The sequence below is a fragment of the Mycteria americana genome, chromosome 9 (genome assembly GCF_035582795.1).
Source record: "Mycteria americana isolate JAX WOST 10 ecotype Jacksonville Zoo and Gardens chromosome 9, USCA_MyAme_1.0, whole genome shotgun sequence".
Lineage (NCBI taxonomy): Eukaryota > Metazoa > Chordata > Aves > Ciconiiformes > Ciconiidae > Mycteria > Mycteria americana.
This window is the reverse complement of record NC_134373.1, coordinates 16,815,819-16,840,495: the sequence shown is the minus strand read 5'-3', so window position 1 is coordinate 16,840,495 and position 24,677 is coordinate 16,815,819. Positions and strand designations below refer to the sequence as shown.

General features: G+C 36.0%; 2 protein-coding genes across 4 annotated transcripts in view; one reads left to right on the top strand and one right to left on the bottom strand.

The window, feature by feature from the left end:
- Positions 1 to 6,856, top strand: part of ITGA4 (integrin subunit alpha 4) — a 37,770-nt gene extending 30,914 nt beyond the window's left edge. The window contains exons 19-28 of the mRNA XM_075511489.1: positions 360 to 458; positions 898 to 977; positions 1,321 to 1,407; positions 1,962 to 2,052; positions 2,760 to 2,867; positions 3,139 to 3,258; positions 4,669 to 4,788; positions 5,311 to 5,409; positions 5,602 to 5,721; positions 6,570 to 6,856. Of these exons, the coding sequence (XP_075367604.1) occupies positions 360 to 458; positions 898 to 977; positions 1,321 to 1,407; positions 1,962 to 2,052; positions 2,760 to 2,867; positions 3,139 to 3,258; positions 4,669 to 4,788; positions 5,311 to 5,409; positions 5,602 to 5,721; positions 6,570 to 6,662 (1,017 nt within the window). The 3' untranslated portion in view covers positions 6,663 to 6,856. The remainder of the gene's footprint in view (positions 1 to 359; positions 459 to 897; positions 978 to 1,320; positions 1,408 to 1,961; positions 2,053 to 2,759; positions 2,868 to 3,138; positions 3,259 to 4,668; positions 4,789 to 5,310; positions 5,410 to 5,601; positions 5,722 to 6,569) is intronic.
- A 1,664-nt stretch (positions 6,857 to 8,520) lies between these two features.
- The window catches only part of CERKL (CERK like autophagy regulator), a 59,143-nt gene continuing 42,986 nt past the window's right edge, over positions 8,521 to 24,677 (bottom strand). For 2 of the 3 annotated variants that reach the window (XM_075512149.1, XM_075512151.1), the window contains 9 exons: positions 23,357 to 23,499; positions 17,162 to 17,236; positions 15,524 to 15,701; positions 15,175 to 15,243; positions 14,798 to 14,826; positions 14,604 to 14,712; positions 11,698 to 11,794; positions 10,280 to 10,455; positions 8,521 to 9,465 (listed from right to left, as the gene is read on the bottom strand). In XM_075512149.1, the coding sequence (XP_075368264.1) occupies positions 9,384 to 9,465; positions 10,280 to 10,455; positions 11,698 to 11,794; positions 14,604 to 14,712; positions 14,798 to 14,826; positions 15,175 to 15,243; positions 15,524 to 15,701; positions 17,162 to 17,236; positions 23,357 to 23,499 (958 nt within the window). In that variant the 3' untranslated portion in view covers positions 8,521 to 9,383. The remainder of the gene's footprint in view (positions 9,466 to 10,279; positions 10,456 to 11,697; positions 11,795 to 14,603; positions 14,713 to 14,797; positions 14,827 to 15,174; positions 15,244 to 15,523; positions 15,702 to 17,161; positions 17,237 to 23,356; positions 23,500 to 24,677) is intronic. The other variant, XM_075512150.1, reaches the window with a different exon arrangement.

Genomic DNA, 24,677 nt, shown 5'->3' with positions numbered 1-24,677 from the left:
CACAAATCTACTTGTTCTTTCTGCCTTTTTAAAATAACTGCTCTCTGTGTAGAATCCCCCTGACACCTTTCAGAGGTTGGCTTTAAACTTGAGTGGGTCTGGATCTGATGCATACGCCTTAGCTTCGCTATTAGCAAACAGAAGATGAAGTAACAGGATGTAGTAATCAATATATGGATACGTTAAAGTAGTCATGAATAATATGAATGTTCTGTATATTTGCATCAGTGAAATAACAAACACCTAGTTCAGGGAAATATAAATCACCCAATTTCATGTAATGTGTGTGCATGTAATTTGAAATGCCCGAAAAAAAAGCAGTTTTATTTTAATCATTAATAATTTGTCCTTTATTTTAGGAAGAAAAGCAGATACATTGTGAAGTATTAGATAAAGAAATTAATGCAGTGAAACTTGAGTGCAGCGTTGGTTATTTGTATGTAGATCAAAAATCAAAGGTAAGCTAGGTATGAAGTTCCTAGCTTTAAAAACACTCTAAATATGTTATGAGGATTTTTGGGAGGGGAACTTGTTTTGTCAGAATCTCTCCTTCATTCCCATCTAATGTCTTTTATCATGTTGGTATCTGAATCGCTCTGTTACTTTTAAAATCAGTTGTGTAAACGCTCTCTGAAATAATTCATTAAGGGACAACATTGTTTGTATTACGCATCAACTGATTGTGCTTGGCTTCCTAGACAAGTGAGCTGGCTAAGGCTATGAACAAATGTGTTAGGTTAATAGAAAGGGAGTAGAAAACACAAAAAGCAAGTATTTTCTTAGTTCTGAATTTTTTTAGAGCGGGAAATTCTAAATTATTTTAATAACACATTTTTATTTAAACTGTGTTAAGACACACTATCATTTGGTATAAAGAAAATTTTATTTTTTCTGCAGCTGGACTTTAGTTTCCTCTTGGATGCAAGCTCGTTTACCAGAGCAGAAGATGACCTCAACATCATCATTAATGCTACCTGGTAAAGTCTAATAAAAATTGCTCAATGACAAATATTACTAACTTTGGAAAACAGAATAGGGAACACTGGAAAGACTTAGCAAAGCACAATTGCAAGAAAGCACGTCAGTTGCAACTCTGTAGAGAAAGAGAAACTAAAAAAACCCCAGATAATAGATATTTGAATAATGAACAGGTTTCTGCCTGTATAAATGTCCTTTTTTTTACTGCCTGACATGTTGTAACCAATAAAATCTTTTTTATTTAATAAGCCAAAAGGTCTGTGTAATATTTGTTTATAGAAATAATGCATAGTATATGATGATGCATTCGATACTCATTTTTCTCTCATTATGTTTTTATAGTAAAAATGAAGATGGGAACATGTTGCTGGATAACACGCTAACTTTAGCTGTACCTCTAAAATATGAGATTGAGTTAAATGCTCATGGGTAAGTCAGCTATTGCTATACCTGCACATCCATAGAACTGTTGTCTTGTTACTATTCTAAATTCCCAAAGATTTTAAGCAGAAGCGTGATGTAGCTCAAAAATCCTGGGATCGAGATGGCACAGCTATCCTGGGGTCTGACCCATACACTTCTAAGATTTTGTCTCCACTACTGTGAGTTGAGACCAATGATATCTGTGGTGCTTCGAACTAATATTTTTAAGAACTGGAATATTTTTTATAGAAAGAGGTATTTAATAAGAGCACAGCAGATCCTCAGATTCCTTGCTTAACAGGGACCATATTCTGGGTTTGTTGTGGGGCATTCATGGAGAATAGTTTTGGGTGACAATTTATGACTTTTTTGGATTCATCTGCCTTTTTAAGAGGAAAGAGTACAAAGGTAGAGGACTTCTACTCAGTGTTCCTAGATTTACTTAAACACAAACTCGGGTATTTTCTTAGAACCAAACTTACTGCAGATGGCATGGAGCAGAAAGTTATGTTAATGATATATAGCAATTCTATTAATTAACAACTTCTAAACCATTGTAGATTTGTATCACCGGCTTCATTTGTTTATGGAACAAATGAGAAAGATTCAGCAGTTACGTGTATGAAGGAGAATATCAACTTCACTTTCCATGTAAGAGATTTTCTTTGTAAACCCTATTATCCTTGTTTTGAAGGTTAATGCTTAGATTTCCAGTGTATCTAATGACAGTCTGCACAGTCAATAAGGGAGCTTTTTAAGAGTAGAAGGGCACGGTGGGCAACTTTTGTGCATTAGTGATGGGAAGTGCCTGTTAATCCCTCTTTGAACACTTTTTTTGGCCTGGACAATCTTCCACTGAATGGTCAGAGAAAAAATACTAAGTGCAAGCAGGATTGAAAGCGGTGGAGCAGTTCTGACTTGCCACTTCTTCCATTAAGAAACACTTTAAAGGAATTATCTTATGGTAAGCAAAAGGAACTCGGAGCTCCTTATAAGGGGATCTATAGGTATCAGATTTGTCTCCAATGGATTAAAAACAGGAGTTAGACATTAATCTCTCCTAGTTCCTTTGGCATATTCTCCCGGAAGGCAGCCTGTATGACCTCAGGGTAGTCATTGCAGATTAGCACTACTTACTGATTGGGTTCAGAGAAGTGAAGGGTTCAGTAAGCCTACAGAGTGAATCAAGCAAAATGTTACAACTCCTAGCAGAATCCACTTTCATGACAGCGTAACAATGCAGGTGCTACCCCGTTCTGTGAAGTCTTATGTATTTATACTTTTTATATATATATTTTTGTTACTTGAATAGCTACCGTGAATTAAAGCTTTAAATGTATAACATTCTTCCCCACAAGGTTATCAATGCAGGACCAAGCATGGCTCCAAATACAAACTTAGAGATAATGATACCTAATGCTTTTCCACCCAATGACTTCAAATTATTCAACACATTGGATATCAAGGTAAGCACAGGTTACTTAATATATTTTTATTAGCTATATGAATTCTATGAAAAAGAGAAGCAGAGCAGCAGAAGTAGGTACTATGTGTTCAATTTGTTCACTATGGTGAAGCAGAGTGAACAAGAATAGGATGATCTTCAGCCCCGTGTGTTTTAGAATTCTGAAAGTAAAATTTACATTCCTTTTGAGCTTCTTGCCTTTCAGAAATCTGTATTCTGATTATTATCTGATGTTTAAATTCTAACCGTGATGATGTTATTTTTATTTCCAGACAACAGTTGGACAGTGCTTCTATAATAAATATCCCAGAAACTGTAGTGCAGCAGAAAAAAATGAAAACATATTAAAGGATGTTGTCACTTTCTTTTCAAAGCCTGCTAAGAGACAAATGGTAAGGTCTGTCTTTTGGCTTCAGTGAGAAATAAATGACTGTATGAATGAACCTTAGACAACTGTATATCTTCTGTAATGAGGTCATCAGAGCAGTCTTCCAAGGATTTGTGGTGGGACCTGTGATAAGTTCAGCACAGTCATAAGTGACTTTAGTGAAAGAGGTGAGAACTGAGATGAGGAAGTTGATTAATGACACGTCACTGAAGTCGGTGTGGATGACAGTCACCTACGAAGAACTGCCAAAGGGTTATGTAACTGAATGAGTGGGCAAACAGAATGGCAGATGAAAGTCAGTAACAAATCGAAAATGATGCGTGTGGGAAAAACAGTCTTCATTTTAATTACATGAAGTATGCAGATCAAATATGCATTGCCTTTTCCACATAAAAAAAGTGCCATCAAATGTAACTAATAGAAACCAGGTTAAAAGAAAACAGAAGTAGTACTCATGGTGGAACTTCTTACTGAAGAGTGTTATGAATGCTACAAATAAGTGAATTCCAAGGGAGACTATACAAGTTAATGGGACTGAAAGTCATTTAGAATTACAAAATATATGGAAATCATTTTTGGCTTACTAAGCCAAAAATGTTCCTACTAAAAATATTTGGGAGGCTGGAAGAATATTGTACATGCCTGGCCTGTTCAAGCTCGTCGTGCTGTACCCTGCCGGAGATCAGATACTTGACTATGTAGTCCAAACCAGAATTGCTATTCTAGTGGTACATTTTTGAGGGTTTGTTCTCTTAGAAATCTCTATGTCCTGCAACTTGTGTTTGATAAAGTACAATTTTGTTTAATACTTTCATCTTAAAAGAAGCTGGACATTTTTAAATAAGTTAATTTGGGACTTTTAAGTAAGCATGTTTCAAGGAACATCAACCAATGATTGAGAGACAGCCTGCACTAGAATATCAAATCAGAACTTAGGCATTGCAGTCTTGGACAAAGAATATAATCGTGTCCAGGCTTGCTTTTTTGTCTTCTCCAAAGTTGAGTGAAATGGTGCTAGCTGTCAGTGTACCAGTGTAAGGATCAATCAATTCTACTGTTTATACTGGATATCATACAGTCATTGTCATTTATCATTCTCGATAAAAGCTAGTTTGAAATAAGTGTAAAAAAAACCCTGTATAACCAAATTATGACAATTGTCATTGTTCAGTATTTAAAAAATTGGAGTTTTTAAGAAAAATGACCTCTTGTCTTCTCTAACAATTAGGTTGGTCCCCTGTACTGTTCCTTTAGCACCTATGGATTGACAGTGATAGATGACAACCTGGAGTTACACCCTGACTTTTCAAGAACAAACATGGATCTTTTTGTTTTACTCTGTTCCTGAGTGTCTTTAATACTAAGATGATAAAGTTGATAAACTTAAGTTTTAATCTTTCCCTCCCTTCTACAGTACTGCATGAAAAATGACAGCCTTTGCTTACAAATATATTGCAAGCTTGGAAACATGGAAAGTGGAAAAGAAGCAACTGTTCAGTTGCATCTGGAGGCTACTCCTTCACTTCTAGAAATGGTAACACATGAATTTTTCATACTTGAGGGGAATATTTTAAGGCATATTTGCAGTATTGTCTGCATATAAATTCTAGGTATTAATATATTTTTGCAAACAGTATGATTAAATCCAAATCTTTTCGGTGTTACCTATTGTTTTCAATGCCAACTCTCAAGGTGATTTATGAAAAATGAAAACCACTGAAAAATACGTATTTTAGCTTATCACTTTATTTTAGAGTATGTATTGCTTTGCCTATTCTGGCTAGGTTATGTAGGATTGGGATTTAATTTCAACTCATAATTGTACGTCTCTAAGAAAAGCAGCATGGATGTGGACTTAAGTAAAATCCAGCTGGGCTTCATTCCAGCTTCTGGTACTAATTTGTTTTGTGATCAGAAAAAGGCACCATTGTGTGTTTGTGTGAGATTCTGTTTCTGTGAGCAGCTGTGTTACGATTTTTGCTGGGTAGGAATTAATGTGTTGAAGGTTTGGGTTTTTTTAAAGAGAGTTGTTGTTCGTTTTGGTTTTTTTAATCAGGATGATGCATCAGCATTGAAGTTTGAAGTAAGAGCAACAGCCTCACCAGAAAAAAATGCAAAAGTTATTGAACTACACAAGGACAAGCAAGTTGCATATGTAAGAATTCTCTTAATAAATTTGTGATAAACTTGTTAAAGTAGAAAAACCAACAGCAATTAAAATGGTGGATTCTATACATATCTATACACAGGCAATGAGTATAGTGTTAATTACTTAAGAATGTAATTAGTTTTAGTATCTTGGGGGGGGGGAAATCAGTTAGTACTAAACTTATTTTCTGCTTTCCAGGTCTATTTGGAAGGAGTGCACCACCAAAAGCCAAAATACCGTGTTACTGTGCTCATTATTGGACTAGGCTTAATAGTTGGTGTTACCTTGTTTTTGCTTCTTTCATTTATATTATGGAAGGTAGGTTTTCAGTATTTCTCAGTTGTTCTCAAGTCAGGAATTCACACTGTTGGTGGATCTTTGGATCTATTAATGCAGGTTAAAGGATAAATAATACATTATTATGATCTGTCCTTTCTAAAGAAACAATTCCTCCTGTAACTTGTGTTTTTTTCAAAATACTTCTGCATTTTCCTCCATTTTATCTCCTGCATATTCTTCATCTTGTTATTCAGCACCACAAACCCCTTTCTGTGTTTTGTAAGGCATCTCATGTTTGCAAATTATTTATATAATTTAGCGATATCAAATGGGTCATTTTTGTGGGATGGTGCTCCACAGTTAATGTCACTTGACACATGATGACTAATAGTCTACAACATAGTTTCATGCCAGAATAAAATGTTTAAGATTTTAAACTGCAACATAAGTGCTAAAAATATTGTGCATAAGTAAAAAAGAAAACTATGAAGGAAGCAGCTTCTCTGACAAGCAATTAAGAGATTATTAACTTCTTTACCTACAGGCAGACTTTCTCCATCCATCATTTCTCACAGGGAAGTGTAGAAATGTAACAAATTTAATAGGAAAGTTTTATTACTATTTCACATTTTAAAAAATACTGGATTCTGTGGACTGTTACAGTTCACAAGCAGCCCCCTGTCCTTACTCCTTGCAGGAGAGTATTAGCCTCCTAAAAAGAAAAAGCAAACCCACTTTTTTGATTGATGAGTAACACTTGATTACTTGGTATGACAAAGCAATGGCAAATACCATCATTCATAAACACCATATATATGCATTTTATTTTAGTTCATCTTTTATGGTTTAGATTTGCTGACAACAGATTCCAAAATTATGTATTTCAGATTGGCTTTTTCAAAAGGCAATACAAACCAGTCCCTCAAGACAAGAACAGAAGAGACAGCTGGAGTTTTACAAGTGGGAACAAAGATGACTAAGATGGCAAATAAACGTTTGATTTTAAAATGAAGAATTTAAGATTCAGGTTAATTCACAAGAGAAACATCGGTGACAAGAAAACTGGTCTTGATATCCCTCGCTCTTACAAAATACACTTTATTTCCTTGAACTGTATGGAGGACTACACCTTAGAGTACTGTTGTTTTTCTAACATGAAAATGGTAAAACAGTTTTTGTTTTGAAGTCTCATAGTAATATTTGAAATGCCATATATATATATATGGTTTCAAACAGAAAGAACACTAAAGATAAAAAGAAGACAAATTACTTACCAGAAAGAAGAATTTCTAGAAAGTTTGGCCAATCCTGGAAAACAAGATCTCAAACACATTAGTATGAGTTATTCTATTTGTTTTCAAGTTTCAATAATCTTTTGATTAAACATTCAAGAAATCCTCCCTCATCTTGATTTGGCAGTTTTACAAGGGTAAATTAGCTTAAACCGTACAAGGACCATAAGTGGAGCGCAGGGATGTAGAAAACAGCTGTCAGAAGCTCTCCTGGGCTTCTGAAGGTAACCTCGTAAGCTTTGGCTTTACAGGCACAGCCACAACACTGCAGAGACTTAGACACCCAGGCAAGCCCAAACCAGGAAGGTCAAAGGTGGATTCAGAGCAGGGAATTCTGTGGGGTAGCCTGGAGATGCAGCACAGAATCCTCTCTCAGCTGTAGAAAGAGTGATGTATTGGACATCATCATGTGTGGCCATCTTGAACGTGGTACTTGCAAGCATGACAGAATTAGTTGTTATATCCTTTCCTCAGATATTGCTGCCATGATGTTTTGGACTTCTCCAATGAAATATTTCTAATATTTCTATCAAGAAATACTTCTAAAGCAAGTATTTACTTTTGTTTATTTGAAGATTTCTCTTCAAAAAAAGACTTCACATGATGACAAAACAGAGAAACACATACCCCAAAGACTGCAAATGCCAACCTTATGGGCCAAATTTTATCTTTAGATGTGCCACCCTTTACCTGAAAGTACTTTACTTAATAAGGAAGTCATCTGGAGAGCTAGCTTGGCTTCTTGTGAAGTTTTCAGACAAATACCATCCAAACAGGCATCCTCAGAAGCCACGCAGTGGAAAGGCAAATGACTGAATAGAAACATGGTTCAAACCACTGCTCTGCTACTACAGGAAGTTTCTTCAGCTAGATAAGTTTGCACTGCCACCTAGCTTTGGTGAAATAGTACAAGCCAGGGGGGGGAAAAAATAACTTTGCTTCCCAGTAGAACTGGAGAATGCACAGCTTCTTCAATAGCTGAATTTATTGCAACAGCAGTATGCAGTATGGCCTTTCCTGCCATGCCTTTGATGTCTTCCTGAACTGCAAGGAGAAATGAATGTAACATGTACATACCCTTTGAAGCTGCACCATCGTATGGGAATTAGCCTGAGACTCAAAAGCGATACAGAGTGCCTTCAACAAGCACTTTTGCTCATAGAGGGTTTGGTGCCATAAAAGCCACATTGTCCACAGACTGTAAAGGTACTGGGGACCATTTTGCAATTTCCTTTCACTTCATTTGATGCCAAGGATGTGGATCACTGTAAAGTAAATTTTCTCTCTCAAATCTTCTGCAGTGTAAGGACAGATGAATGTATATATATATTTTTTAAAAAATCAAAATAAAATATGTGAAGAAGTCTATGAAAATATACACCAAATGCTTATCTTCCAAATGGCTTTAGTGAATTTTTGCACTTTAACCAAAATATCTTTGAACAGAAATTGGTTTGATATTACAGCATCTTGTGAAAGATATACCTCAAATACTGGAAGAAGCATTAACATTCTTTTTAGTACAAACAATGCAAAGAAGTGAAACTAAAGCATTTTATTTGTCTTTGAAATAGTTTACATAAGCCAGTACATGTGATAACATTGCCTTGGAAATTGTATACTTCCTATTCAGATTTTATTATTAACATGTAAACGTTGGCTGCCTCTTCTTAGGATATGAAGCCAAATTCAATTAGTTTTTATAAACCAGGATGACAAAAAATGAATGTACAATGTCCTGATGGTGGCAATATCACTTCAGTTCTAGGATAGATAAAATATTTTTAAATATTTATTTTGTACAAAGAGTAGTCTTTAAAATACATTGCAATTAAGAAAAGTTGTATAAGACATCAGCATATTCTTTTGTGTTACTGTTTGACTAGAAACGATTTGAAAGCAAATACGTTAAGGCAACATTAAAAATGATACCTAGAAACAGAAGTACTTGATTAAAAAAATAAATCTATATTTTACCACCATTCTTCAGCATGAGGTGGTACCATACCTCTACTCACCAGCTCGAATTGAACTGAGTTACCTGACAACATGGATAGCAGCAGCAGACTTAAAAGCATCTCATACTATATTTATTGCAAAAGCTAGAATAATTTTAAAGAAAAAAAAATTTTCTTCTATTCTGATGGAGCCTTCTCAAACCCCAAATTTATGAGACCTATATAATCAATTTTCATTTTTTCTTGTTAAGCCTAACAGTTTCTTTACAGTTAAATACAACGTGAGAAAAATATATAACGATAAAAATTTAAAACCAGAACTATTACAAACATCCCAGTTAAGCTTCTGCTACAACAACTGAATTCAGTAAGTGAAAGACTGGGCCGTGGGAAAGCTGTGCATAGAGGTGAGAAAAGGATTCTTTAATACAGGACTTGGGGTGTGTCCCTTTTATATGCAATTGCATGTTGCTTGGGAACTCTCCAGGTCATCAGTGTTCACTCCATAGAGATTAATAAGTTGAGGATGCACCCTGTGAAGTGAGGAAGTCAAACTTTATCAATTTCATTAACTCATGCAATGGGTCTGCCACTTTTTGGGGTGGGGGTGGGGGCAGGGGGGGAGAACAAATATGTACAAACTGCTGTATGGAATAAAATCAGGTGAATTACATTTTGACAATTCCTATAATATCATCTTTAGAAGTATATATTATATATCTTATAACATGGTCTGCCTTTTACTTTACATACCAGACTCTTACTCTGAGCACCGTGCCTTCAACTACTCCTGTGTGCATTGCAGAAGGATGAGCCACCGCCCGTTTAATTCCACTGATAATCCTCCTATTTCCCTATGGATTCCTACTCTCTTTCCTTGATGCTAGATATGGAGGCTATTCTCAAGCAGCACTAAGTTTCCCACAATTGAACAACTACGTGTTTTTATTAAGGTTACACACACTGCTTTCCAAGCAGGAATCCTTATCCCAAAAGGAGCTCCTCCCGGGAGTCGCAGACTTTTATGTACTGCTGTTCTCCTTTAAGAAACAGAACGGTAAAGTAACAGGCAGAAGGAGGAGAAGTGGAGCTGGAAGCTGACGAAGCACCAGAAAGGAAAGGCCAAGCCGGTCATAACAAACCTTTCCGAAGATGGGCACAAGGCAACAGGGCAGAGGCCCAAACAATGGCAAAGGGGCCAGACTGTGCAGTGCACACCGGCACACAAAAGTCCTGTTCTTACAGTATTTACAACATCCATTTTGGTGTCATCTGTATGACATACATTTAAGATTGCAGTACTAATCTGTTACAGGTATATACTGTCCATAAACATAACAGCCTTACCGAACATGAACTTCTGATGCTTCTTTCATTAAGTCTCCATCTATATTCCAAGGGCAATTTCCTTCTGCAGAAGCAGTATTCAAAGATGTATTTTCTTTGGCATCAAGCCCACTTTTAAGTCTTGGTTGCACTTTTACTTCTTGAACTGTGTAGGTCTCAACAAAGGGAAAATTGAACTAAACCAAACACAGATATATATTAAATGAAGAAGAAAGATAGAGGTGGTAGCTTAGCAACAAACTGGGTTACTTGAAATTAAAAAGCTTGCTTCTTTTTTTTTTTTGTCTTAAGTAAATGGGAACACTTAACTCTAGCTTTGAGCACATGAGGCATTATATATTCCAGCTAGCATTTCTAGATTAACATGCTATTTTTATCCTAAGTAGTGCCTCAGAAAAAGTGGTAGTGTTCAGTTTGCATTCCCATGTCAGACCTGCTCAGTTTACAGGTGAGTATATTTTGCACATGCCAAAATGGCACACGCTTTCAGAATACGTGAAAGTCCAGGCAGATTTTTTCCTGTGCTCTGTTCATCATTACCAGTAATCCTGTCCTAAACGAGTCTAGTTAGAATTCCAGTAAATGGTCATCGTAAGTTTAAAGGAGGGTCCGCATCTCCTTGTCTAATTTCTAACTACAAAGGCAGAGAGAAAAGCAAAGCCTTCCTCCAAAAGCATAACTGGAAAGCATACACTACTGCCCAAACGCAGCTGTTAGTGCTGTCACATGGAACTGTCATCCACCTGTCCCCCAAACTCTCTGACTGTCGAACAGTTATCTAATTCAAGCCTAAACCTGCTTGTAAAAGTGATTTCACACAATCCTGAAACATTTGAATGAGTACCAGTAGGCTTAAGCTATGCATCGGGTGTTTAGGACAGCAATCAGGCACCGTGTTTGGATGCTTCGTTTTTCTCTTCAAAGAATAATGACCAAAATTTTGAAATACATTTCTGCAAACATTCATAACTAGATGGAATGCATACCTGCTAAAAATCAATGGTCATAATCCACTGCTGCCAGCACAGCATGCAGGGATCTGCTGAAATCATGGACTTCACCTATTCTTACAAAGAGTTGCATGATGTCCCCCCCCGTCTGTGCTCTTGATCTCTGTACCACACAAAATTTAAACAAGGCATGCATTTCCTTTATTGTGGTGAAAGGGCTTTACACCCATAAAACTATGGTCCAACACCAATACAATTTAAACCACAACAGATGGGCTGAAATAGGCTAATCGGTATTAGTCTAGTGATTTAAAGAAAAAAAAAAATCAGATAAAAAGGGGACTAATGTATTCTGACAGGAAGCTAAGTCTCCTTATGAGGATGCTAACATTAACTCTTACAGCATGTCTACCTTCATGATTAACTGTTCTTTTTATAATCACCAGAAAGAAATTAAAAAATCAGTACCTGATTTTTTACGCTGGCGTATCTTTTCAGGTGTTTTATAAACTCTGTTCGAGAAGTATTTTGTACAACAATAAGAGCCATGCTTCCATTATTCAACCTGAAAAGCAGACCAACTTAGTTCACAAAAGTAAATGCATTAATTTGGAAGTTTAACAGGCTCTTCAAAAGTCTAGATTTAAAAAAAAAACCTAGCAAGAATAAATTAATAGAATAGTCTCAATGTTTTTTTTAATCTCTTTGCCAAAAAAAAACCCCACCACCCCACCTTCTATAGATCAATATAAATTAGGCAATTGAGGTTATTTAGCATCTATATATTTATAACATACACTGCAATAATAAAATTGTACTCTCTTATCAATATCAAGAATTTATTGAACATAATACATACAATTTTTAAAAACTGCTTTTCTACTTAACAGATTATTTTTAAACATGAGGGATCACGAATTTATCTTCACGCTTTTCTCTCCAGCAAAATATAATGATTACCACAAATGTTGTGAGGCAGAGCTTTACCAAGAAACCATTCCCATGATGCATGCAAGCCCAGCCCTGTCCTATAACCCAGTGCAGATGCGTTCCTTCACCTCCTCCATTAACACACATGCTGCCCTAACATATAGATCCTGATCTTCAACTATGCCGCTATTCAGACTCTCTTAGCAATTCTCAGTATGGTTCTACTTACACATGTCACAAAGCACATAAAAGTTAAAAACTGAAGGGAATTTTGTACAGGATAAGAGTGTCATATACTAGAGATTAATCAAGAAGAGGCCCTACAGTGCAGATGCTCAATGGTTCTAGGCATCCAGTCACCACTGATATTTTAGCATCTTTGGGTCAGACAATGAGCTCGTATGAATTCACAGATTCCTTAATGCAACTGTACCTTGTTGCAGAAGGTAACAACCTGAATCTCAATGCAATCATGCCGAAGTCCCGTTTAGTTACAGAGACAGATCAATGTTCAACAAGAGTATCTGATGAACATGACAATGCCTGCTGAGATTGTATTTTATATATAGATGATGTATTTCATATCTTCTGAATATGTATGCATACATACATACATTTATTTATTCAGCATGTATGCTTGGAAAATATGTTAAGAATGTTTAAAAAAAATACTTCCAGCCTACCACCACAGATCTCTCCCCACTCATAGTTCTCTGGCTACTGAACGACTGCATCAGGAATGTTCTTAGACTACGATACAGAACAATCTAGGAAGATAATTTTTACATAACCATTAAACAAGTCATCTGGCATAGCATTACTTTGCTGATTTAGACAACAGTGATGGTGAAATTGAAAAGGTTGCCTCCTTATCGTATTTGCTGCAATAAAAGGCCACAGCAGGCTACGGGGCAATGCGTTCGGCAGTATGGCCTTTTATCTTCAAAGATGACTAAGAATTCTCATTAATTCTCTTGAAAGTCCAATCTGCAGCAAAGCACACCACCTATGCTGTGAGAAACAAATGTCCCACATGGCTCAAACAGCGCAGACAGTTAAACGTATCTTGACGTGTTCCTGCAAATTTAGACTAGTATAACTAGAGTTACAGGCAGCAATCAAAGCTTTCATTCCACTTCAGATGTCTTCATATGGCAAACACCTCTTGGGGAAAATAAGACAGAGTGAAGAAGCCTAGCTGAGTTTAGCTGACGCTTCATAACAGGTCTTGAGTCTCTAACAACCAGTGCAACGTTTCTGTTTCCCTTATTGAAAAGCCTTACAGTCAAGATGCTAGTCACTATGAGACATGAAGCACCTGTCTGAAGAGTCTACTCTTCCTACCCTACTAGCTGACTGCACTCCTAAGATTATTTTTAAAAATAAGAGAGGAAAAAAGAAAAGGGTGTCCTTATATGAAAGGATAGGGGGATCCACTGAGCAACTACACTGTGGGAGAAACAGGCTCATTCAAACCTGCAATAAATGCGTGGAGTTGTCGTAAAATTCTCTGTCACTGAGAAACAGGTGCCAGAACAGATGGAAAGAGAAAGCAAAGCTAAAAAAGACTAATTTCTTCCATTCTTGTCAGAATTTTTCTACTGACTGGTATATAACACACTAAATGCTGAACAGAGTAAGTTCCTAAGAGGGGACAGCATCAGGGCACTATCTTGAGGTATATGCAGCTTAGGAGGACCCCTGTAGCAAAGAAAACTTCTCAATAAGAGTTTCATCAAAAACATTTGTTTCTAAATTGTTTCCAAGAAGTCAAATTCTACCAGATCAGTCAGTAATTTTGAAGAAAAATACCTGATCAATTCTAAGGCACATCTATTTTCACCTAATGATAATCAAATGAAAACAAAACAGATTCATTCCATAAACTTCCCTGAATGTTTTGGGTTTTTTTAATAGATATATACACACACACATATATATATGAGTTTCTGCATTCTTTTTTGAGGCAGTGTGTTGGGGGGGGGGGGGGTAAAAAAAAAAGACAGAAGACAAGTGTGAATTTCAGTTCTTCATAACAGGAGAAAGATTCATAGTTCATTTTTGCTGGCTGTAAAGCAGATGAGGAGGGGCACCTTTATATTTGAAAAAAATAGAATAAAATCCAAGAATGACATTTCTACACATAGCCAAATCCTATGACATATGACTGCTCGATGACTACTACTTAAGTCAGACTTGCCAACTAATTTAATCACAGCAATTATCCACTCATTATTCTAGTTAGACTGCTTGACCTTATTTGCCTGATCCAAAAACTGATTACAGTTCCTGGGATTATCGAGTCTGCTGCAGTCCATGCTCCCTCCCCCATTCCTGAGGGTCTAGACTACCTAAACACAAGCTCGTCTTCTCAGAAAAGCCAAGGTCTTAAGGTAAGATGTCAGAATTTATAGACATGACTAATTCTCTAAACCCCTACTGACCTCGTATTAGGTGCCAAGCCTCTTGGTGCCATTGAACACAGACAAGGGATTGCCATAATGCTCACATTCAGGAAGTGACCCTGAATTTTGTGCCATTGATCCTTGCTACCTAAAATATAACAGAGTAATTCTATATTACTCCAGTTTAACCAGCCACAGTTAGCTTTTAAATAATCGTAAGAGCAAAAACTCACCCTTTTTTTTCATTTGCTCTTTCTTCTTTCTAAAAAGGTGGAAACATGTAGGTAAAATAATTTAAAGGAATTTTAGCACATTTAAACAACATCTACTTTAGAAAAAAAGTGAGATCTTAACAGAAGAAAGGATTAACAGAGCAGCTGAACAAACCAGTAATACTGAGTGGAAGACTGCTTTGTAACAAATCCTCTATAGTCTATAGGGAACGTTTTACAAAGTGTACAAGTTTGCAGTTGTCAAAATAAATCTTTTTTTTTTTTAAAAGATTGTTTTACCTGATGATCAAATTTGAACAAAATTAAGGATTTGTACAATTTTATCTTCAAAGACACATATTTTTGTAGCTTTGGAATTGTTTGACTGTTTTACTTACCTGTCATTCTCATGAGAGTCTTCCTGTGGAATTTGTAGAGGTAGAAATGATAATTCACATTCTTCTGGCCTAGAAAAGTATTGGTATTTACTATCGTGTAAACCAATATTCTGACTGCTAGACAGACTTTTATCCAAGTTAAGATGATTTTAAGGAGATGCTGAATATACAGAATTTATCTCCTCTTTAACTTGTAAGAGGGATATACATCATCTCTGAGTTAAATCTGTCTGCAATTAAGAAGTCATGATAGCTAAACTACTGTTGTCTATATTTTTACCACATTGGTTATTGCATTTTCCTCAGGGAAATGAGAAATACTAGAAAAATATAACAGCTCATGGCATACTTGAGATCTGCCAGTGTTTTGATAAAAGCAAAATCCTTCCGCTGACTGGAGGGCATCCAACGGTGTTTTTCAGCCAAAGCGAGAGTCCTTGCACCAAACCCAATCATAGCTGAGAACCCAAACCGCAAAAGCTTGCTTGGAGTACTGAAAGTACAGACATCTACTGGTTGAATATGTCCTAAAATTTCAAAGGTAAAGATCAGAAAATACAAATAACATCTGTATTTCAAACAGAATACAACTTACCATTTCTTTTTCACCTAATTTAGCTGTGGGGAAAAAACCTCCAGACTCTTCTCTCTTTAGGAAGTCAAGTTTTACCAATGGAAACCCGAATCAATCTAGATATAATTAAGACTCTATAAAAGTAGTCATTTCTGAGAACAACATTCAGATGGTTCAAAATGTTAAAAGAAGTTATGGGGAAAATTCAGCTACTTCATCAGACTGCAAAGGGTCTGACTCTTAATTCCATTCAAATTTTCAACAATTAATATCAAAGAAAAGGTAATATTGCTACATAAATATTTGCAACCATTTCACCAAATATTTGTAATGACTGAACATTGTACTGGAGGAGATATGGGAGCTTTTGAATATAGGTTTTAAATGTATTTATGTTTACAGTTATAGAATTTAGACATCTAATTCTGTTCAAGATAGGGTATATAATTTTTTTCTGTAATAGAACCTGGGTGGTTTCCATTAGATTGGGTGTCTGATTAAAAAAGACAGTTCTAGATTTTGCCTGTAAAGGCTTACGTATTGCTATCCAAGAAATAGAGCAAAGGCTCTTCCATTGCTGACTGCATGGTCTAGAAAATAGATACTCAAGATGGACCTTCCCCATTATTCTCTCTTTTTATTTGGGAAAAAAAAATAGAGTAACCTAAAGAAAAAATGCTTTGAGAGGAATATTAACATTGCTCAACTACATGTTTGCTATTTCCTAAGACCTGAAAACGGGGTTTGCACTAGCAACCTAGTTTTTCCTTTTAGCATAATTACATTTTCACATTCAAAAACCTATTTATTGTGCAGACCAAATGGCAAGAGAGACAATTTTTTCTACTAATAAAGCTTTCTTATGGAAACTGTTAGTATTTAAAAGAAATGCACACGTAGCTAGTAAGATGAGTGATACTTTCTCAGAAATATGACAATACTTTCCTGAAAAGTCCAATCCTAACCACTTCCTCAAGCTGAGAGTATTGTGTATTTTCCTATTGTCTTCAGCAAGTACATGAAATTAAAATAATCAAGTGATTATGCAACCAATCATTGCATAACACACAGAGCGTAACACTATTCACACAATCAAGTCTGGAAAAGGTTACTTTTTGCATTAAAAGAACATCAGTAATAGGGCGTGAATGCCAAAATCAGACATTATTCCATGGCAGATTTTAGTTACCACAAGATGAGGTTCACAACCTTTGCTACTAAACTATACTCAAAGAATCATAACCTTTCCAGTACACTATAAATCAGGATAGAATAATTTGGGTTTAAAAGTCTTACAATATAGTTTACAGTGATATAGCATAGTGGTATGCCTTTATTAAACCACTGGTTATGGCAAACTTCTAAATGCTGCTTCATTATTTAAAATCTGATAACGTATATAAAAATATTTACCCATTACAATGTGTAACGTTGCAGTCACTGCGTGCTTAATACCATAGAGAGTGTGGGCCAAAATATTAGTAGTACCTGTAAAAGCGAACATAAACTATTGTAAAAATCAAGAGAGATACAGAATAGCAAGAAAAAATATATACATTTTTTGAATCAAGAAACTGAGACATATACTGCATTTTCTGAAAAAGAAAGCCTCCCAACAAATTACTTAGTCCTGCTAACAGCAGAAATGACAAATAGTACAAATTAAAACCATTAAAACTTCCAGAGGTCTATAAAATCCTCTACAAATTCATTCATAAGTGCCATAAAAACCAATGGGGGAAGGTGGGGGAAGCTTTGCCAAAATTGCCTTTTGTTTTTTTCAACCTAAAAATCACTTCTTCTACACCTAAGTGCTGTACTGAGGAACTGTACTAGAAGGCAGATTATCTAATAAGATATATTTGGGGGATATTTTTAAGTTGGAAAAATAATACGATACCCAGCCAGTGCAAAACTGTACTTTTCCCAGACAAAATTCTACCAGATCTAGTCTAAGATAGGTGCTGTGCATCTTGCAGGCTACATTTTAGATTCTTAGAAGCAATAGTGAATAAAATTAATAACTGCACGTCAGCTTTACATATGAGGACACATTAATGACTGAAAAACAGAGAGAACGTAGAATTTGACGCGTGTCTGACAAATTGTTGACTTGCATTCAGTGCATTAAAATTGACCCATCTAACTTGTCTTTGTCGTCGCCTGGACATTGGCAGAGCAGTTGTACTATTAGTCACTGCATCGAGGAGATAAATTTATTTTGAAACAAGGGAATAAGTAGCACTGGTAAATAGGAAAAAAAAAAGTCAAGAACTAGCAATGTGAGCATGGAGTTGGAAGAGCAAGTGGACGGGTAGCTATCGGTCTGTAAAAGAAAGCAGCATGGTTCTGGAGACCCATGTTTGGTGGTTACTGATAAGTCAAGTCACTTTACCTGTGTAAGAAACATGGATATACATGTAAATTTTGCCCTTCTGCTTTAATATATAGGACATTATGTATCAGCTGACTTTTAAATAGCCATTTATTTTAAAAATCCTGAACAAGGAATGGTTGCATCTTTCCTAAATGGGTATAGTTTTAACAGAATTTCAAGTTGATTTTTCTCATCGATCGCCTCTCTGGCGTTTCTTAGCCAAGCAGCAGGGCCATAGGATTCACCTCTGCAAAAATAAAGAACCAGGGCCTGCCACCAAGCAGGCAGAATATTGAGCTTCTTCATATCACTGATTAAGGGATGAATAATTCAATAACAGATTAATTAAAATAACAAAAATTACAAAAGAACAATTTAGAACCTACCATTCCATGGAGGAAAGAGTTCAGTTAGATTTTTCAAATCACTTTCTTGTTGCTTGAATTATTTAAAATGTTACAGCAGCAATAGACAATTCTGGATGCTAAATTTGCCTTAAGTTCTATGGAAGCATTTAAACTTGTCTTTCAAAAGTGAGGTAGAGAAGAGAAGAAAGGGAAAGACTATCACATTTCAAACAAGAGGCACTCAATATTTTACGAAGCACTTTAAAAGCATCATGTGCCAGACTGAAAAATTATGTTCCTCCCAAAAATCTGCAATCTTTGATGTCACATTTGTGGTAGAAAAAAAAATACTAAATTTGGGAAGACTGATGTATATAGTTACAAACCTCTAAAGGCATCTTGTCATTCTTATTCAGGAGTATATGCTTCGATTTTTTCCAATAATTTCTCTGAATAAGAATTTGTAAAATAACTAGGAATTATCTCTCAGTATCTCACAGAGCACGTTACATCCTTAGAGCACCTTAGTCTCTGGAAGTAATTCAGAATACTCAGAACCTCATGGAAAGCCTTCCTAACGTCAGAGAGAGGAGCTCTGAGTAAGGCTCTCAGGGTTCCTACCATGTGAAGGAAATAGGTGTGGTACATCTATTAAGATAATAGATACAAAACATTCTTTGAAGTTTACATCTCCAGTGGTACATGGAAGAAATCAGGTTTTGTACGGATTTATTCTTTAAACAATTAAAAAAAATGTAGTTTCATTCAGATATTTCTCAGAATTTTATAGGTGACTATACTATTAATTTCTTTCTCCTTTTCCTAAAAAAATGTTTAAATAAACCCAGCAAATTGGGGTTATGAAGTACTTTGAAAGAAGAATAAACTGACAACTTCAAAAGCTAAATGCAAGTCTTTGCCTTTTTTCTCCCAAAAGAAAGACTCTCTAGATACACTAACAGGAAGTCCAGTTTATTAAGAATATTACAATTTCCATCATTTATATCCAATAATTTATATCCAACAACTCAACTAAAAGTAATTTGAACTTCCCTTTCTGTACAGTACGCATAAAGAAGAAGAGGCAAAAATGTAGCTCTAGGTACCATTTACTTTGCAAAATAGTGGGTTTTTCAATTCAGTGAACATAAAATACAGTTCTATAAGGAAAATTCAGGGACAAAAAATTAGGTTTGACCTAAAAAGCAATTCTTCACAGAATAATACAAGTATATGCCCAACACCATTTCATGTTTGAATGACTTACGACATTTAACCTTTAGATTCAACCAATTCTGCTTAGCCAGTGAAGCTAGCTAAAGAAGTAGCTCAAAAATAATCAAATATTTCCTTCAATCAAATGTTTCCAGCTCTTATCAACTTTTATGGGAACCTCTCCAAAACAAAGGAAATCATACACACAAAGAGCAGATCATTACAAGTCATGCAAATCGTGTTTATTTCCTGTCAAGTGACAACAGGGAAGCTGTTATTCTGAAAAAATATTTCCTTTGTCACTGAAGATCAAGGTAATAAAAGAGCACAAGGCAGAATGTACTTCTGAAGATCAGGCTTGGTATGTCTTAAAACTGGGATTCCTCATTTAAGTAAGAGTAATTTATCAATACAGATGGCAGCAAGATAACAAATGACCACAGCTGAAGTCAATACCAATCTTCATACCGACTTAATGAGAGTTAAATCTCATTCTTACTAAACAGGATAGGCACAAGTAATTGCATCCTTCCCTTAAATCTGTGGAGCTCATTAACATTTGCAGAAGTAAACAAGGCAAAACCATACCGGTTCATGACTCCTGGGGAAATAAAGCAAGTTCTGCCTGTGTTCAAAAACATAAGCAATGCATCCACCCTTCCACAAGTTGAAGATCTAGAACATGCGCAGTTTTGCAGTAGCAAGTACCATCACCTTCTCTAAAAAAAAAACGCTTAATACGTGCCTAACAGCATTTTGATCCCAGTAATGGCTGAATAATGTGTCTCGTTACCTGGGTCCTATACAAGCAGGATGCCACACACACACACACACAAAAAAACTTATAAACAGAAACAAGACAATGAAAGTTATCATACAAAAAATATTAGAATATAAGCTTTGCTGATTTAAGTGGTCATTCAATAATAGTGGTTTTAATGCCATTATTCATCTTCCCAAGTCATCTAAACCTTTTTCTCCCCTTTGTAAGCTTGAAATATTATTTACCAAAAACAAGAAGGTTCCCCTGCACACTATTGTATTACTTCAGACTAGTAACTTCCTCTGATGCTCACGTATGGGCTTGCACCCCTCACAGATTACTAACAGTCACATTTTTAGATCTTACTCCAGCTACTCAATTTACTGTAAAAAGGTTTCATCCATACAACTCCAGCATCTCTGTCACCAACATTTTTTTAAATGGAAACAAAGAAGATTTTATTATTCAAAACATATAATTCCGTTCAAAATATTAACCCATTTTCGTGATATTACAAACGCTTCCTATGAAACGTGCAAAAGCATGACAGTAAGGACAAAGTATCTGCAGGTCATGTAAAGCATGACTGATGAAGGTACCAAACAGAAATTGTAGAGAAAAAAATTGTCCTTGGAAGTGCAAGCACTTCTGCAGTACAATTAACTTAATTAACCAGACAACATGAATATTCATAAGGCTGTTAATGTCTCCCCCATCCAAACAGATAAATGTGATGTAATGACTTCCTAGTCAAGCATAGCTAAAATTCTGATGAAAACTGCACCAACATTTTGGTTCTTTGCCTGAAATATCACAGAAATTAACAGTCCCTCAGTAATATTTTATTTTCTGAATTAATTGGAAATCATGGATTTATTTAAATGAACCATTTAGGACCAAGAGGTTCCCAGTCATCAGATATAGATTGTCCCTTGTTCTGTAACAACTGGATAGCTTTTTTAACGTCCTTCCAGTCCCCCTCCCCTTTCTCCCGTCCCCCTCCGTACAGTTCCTTAGCAGTAGTTCCCATAGCAACACACACTCTTGCTAATGGCCAGCAGTGCAACTGCAGGCTTCCCCCCATCTCAGCCATTTCATCTGGACCAGAATAAGGCAGCCCAGCAGAGTATTTACTAACAACGCACTCCCCTCTGGACCTTTCTCTTCAGGAGGGAAACTGTTTCGAGAGCAGCTCCTTCCCATCAACTTGGCTGAAACTTCAAAATGCTGTCTTAACTACTTAGAATAGAGGCTAAAACCGGATTTTAAGCCACTCAGATAATGCTATCCCATAATACAGGTTCTATTTTTACTCGGCTGGAGAATCCTAATAATTTGGTACAATGGATTTGGGGGGGGGTGGAAGGGGCGGGGAATTAATTGACCATTGAGGTCCATCTTCTTCATGTACACAAGTATACTTACCTGTTTCTCACTGACTACTTTTTGGAGTATCAGTAATATGGAAATAAAATAAGCTACAGATTATTTTTAAGACCCTATTAAGGAGCTTCTCACACTATCATTCTATAAATTGTTCTCACCCTCTTTTAACAAAGTCTATGGCATTCTGTGTAACAAGCCATACAGCATTCTTTTGGGTTTACAAATCCTTTTTGATCATGATGTATTTGTCTTAAACGGAACAGACTAAGCACCAATAACGAGGCACAGTGACCTAAGTATGCCCAAACAGCATGGAGCCAAGTGCTGGAGAGATTCCATCTCAACACCATCAAGATACTCACAGCAACTGAAGGGCTAAGTGATGGCCCAACTGCCGTACTAAAATTCATTTGCTTCACGTCTTTGAGATTACTGTATCTTTTACCAATACATTTCCAACGGTTTTTTTAACTTGAAAAAGCTAGTGTAATCTTGCATTTTTACAAGCAACTAGTCCCTGTCTTAATGCTGCTTTTAGAAGCGCAGGGCAAGTCAGAGCACTTAAAACCTGTTTGCTCAGTTCGGAAGCGACTTGCTCCTTTTTTTGTAGAAAACTGAACACAATGATTTGCTGTTCACCTGGCTGCAGGAATTTTTTCCTTACTAGATAAAAACCTCTGAGAAATTACATCAAGTAGTCACACATCAACATCCACACCAGAGGGTAGTGTCCATGCAAAAATACCCCTCCTCTTTTAAAGAGAAGTGATTCATATACCAGTCTAGAATCAACCTTGCCTGTACTAATTCTAGCTAAGCCTTCCTGCCTGGCCCAACTTATACTCTGAGAAGGGCAAATACAAAAATTGGGAGGAGAAGGGACACACACACCCCCCAAAACAAACAAACAAAAACCACACCACAAGATGCAAGTGCAAGTTAACAAAAGGAGCAAGAGGATTTTTCAAGAGAGATGCATAAATTTTCTGGTCTGTAGCAGTAAAGGAGAGAGAAAGCGGTTTTGTGCACACAGTATTATTTCTTTTTTAATATAATCCACAAAATATATTCCTGGGACACCATTTAAAAATAGACCCTAAGCATGAATCCAACAGAGAATCCTGCCAAGAAAACTGGAGGGAGGAGTGAAACAGCATGGCTTATATTAAGGAAATTCTAGAAAACAAAGTTTTCATTTGGTATCATTTCTGGCAGCAAATAAGGGCAAAACTTGATCTTTGCATGGATCAGCTGAAAATTATTTTAGTTTGCTTCTTCCTGAGCTTCTTCCTTTAGGCAAAGAGCTCATCTGTGCCATTACTATAAATTATCATAATGATTTAAAATCTAGTCATTTGTAATCAATGTAAATCACTAATTTAGGACATTTATTCAATAGCTTCCTTAAGTAACTGAAGCTTTAGCACCAAGAACTGCCTTTAGTAGCCAAAACTGTAAAACATGCCAGAGGGCCTTAAAACAGATGACTTACAAAAGGTAACAGTACCTTTTAGTCTCACCTGCTGGTATTACTCCAAGAGGAACCGGTGCTCTGACAGGCGTTGGTATATAGTCTGTGTCTTTCCCAGCATCTATCTGGGCTTTCAGTAGTAGACCATGAGCAACTTCGCTGACAGATCCATCTCCACCAACACAAACTACCCTATTACAAAACAAAAATGCTAAACAGTTCAAAATAAACTCTTCCATAGCTGAGCAAACAAGTGGAAGGCAGCTGCCACACACCATCAACATCATGATATTTCGAACAGCTAAAAATCATTCTTTCTTTAAGAACAAGGTAGGGCTTCACTGTCAGATCAGTGAGTGTTAACTAACAAGATATAAGCATCCTTATTTCTGCTTTCTCCTATCTGAGTAGGAGTAAATATATTTAACGACTTACAAAGTATTTCTTGCCTTATCACACGTTATGCACGTGAACTGATCAGATGGAAGAGTTAAGCACATGCTCAAGGGCCTCGGTGGAAAAGTTCTTTAAATCTTTCAATGCTGACCCACACAAGCATTCCAATGCTTTTTAATTGCCCTTATAATAACAACTCACCAAATCTTACAATAAAGTTAAAAATACTTGAACACAGCTAATTCCACACACTATGGAGGCAGTTGAGGGATTTAGCAAGGTATAAAGCCCTAGTGCCAGCAATCCTTTGCATGAAGGTACTTAATCACTGCTTCTGGAGCATGTAATTAAACTCCCACCTGCTGTGGCTATACAGAGGAATGCATTTGTCTGTAAAAGCTCTGTTACAGCAAACGTCTTTTGTGTGTGTGTTTTTGTTTATTTAAGTAACTATTAAAGTGATTCTCCAAATTAGTAATGTTTGAAAGTTAAACGTTTTTACGGTAAACACATTTTTATGATAAAAATAGTAATAGTACTTTCCAAGCATTTACAATACAAAATGTCAGATTTACTTTAGGAGGCACTTACTTAAAATAACTTTTTTTCATATATCTATATGAACGCAGTTGTGAAACTATGTCCCATAATTCAACCAGATAAAACTGGTAAGCTCTTTATTAAAAAAAAAAAACAAAAAACAACAACCTCGTTATGTTATTAAATGTTTAATTTAAATTATCCTTTAACTTTTTTTTTTCAGTTCCTATTGTTATTTCCTAGCTATTTTTTAATTTCTAAATTTTTAGGAATGTTTCCTCTATCTAGCTAAACCCTGCCCACATAAAAACAAAAAAAAACCAAAAAACCAAAACAACAACAAACAAACAAACAAAAAAAACCCACCAAAAACCAACCAAAGAAAGAGTATATAGCAAAAGTTTGGAGCACATTTTCTTCCTGCTCGTAATCAG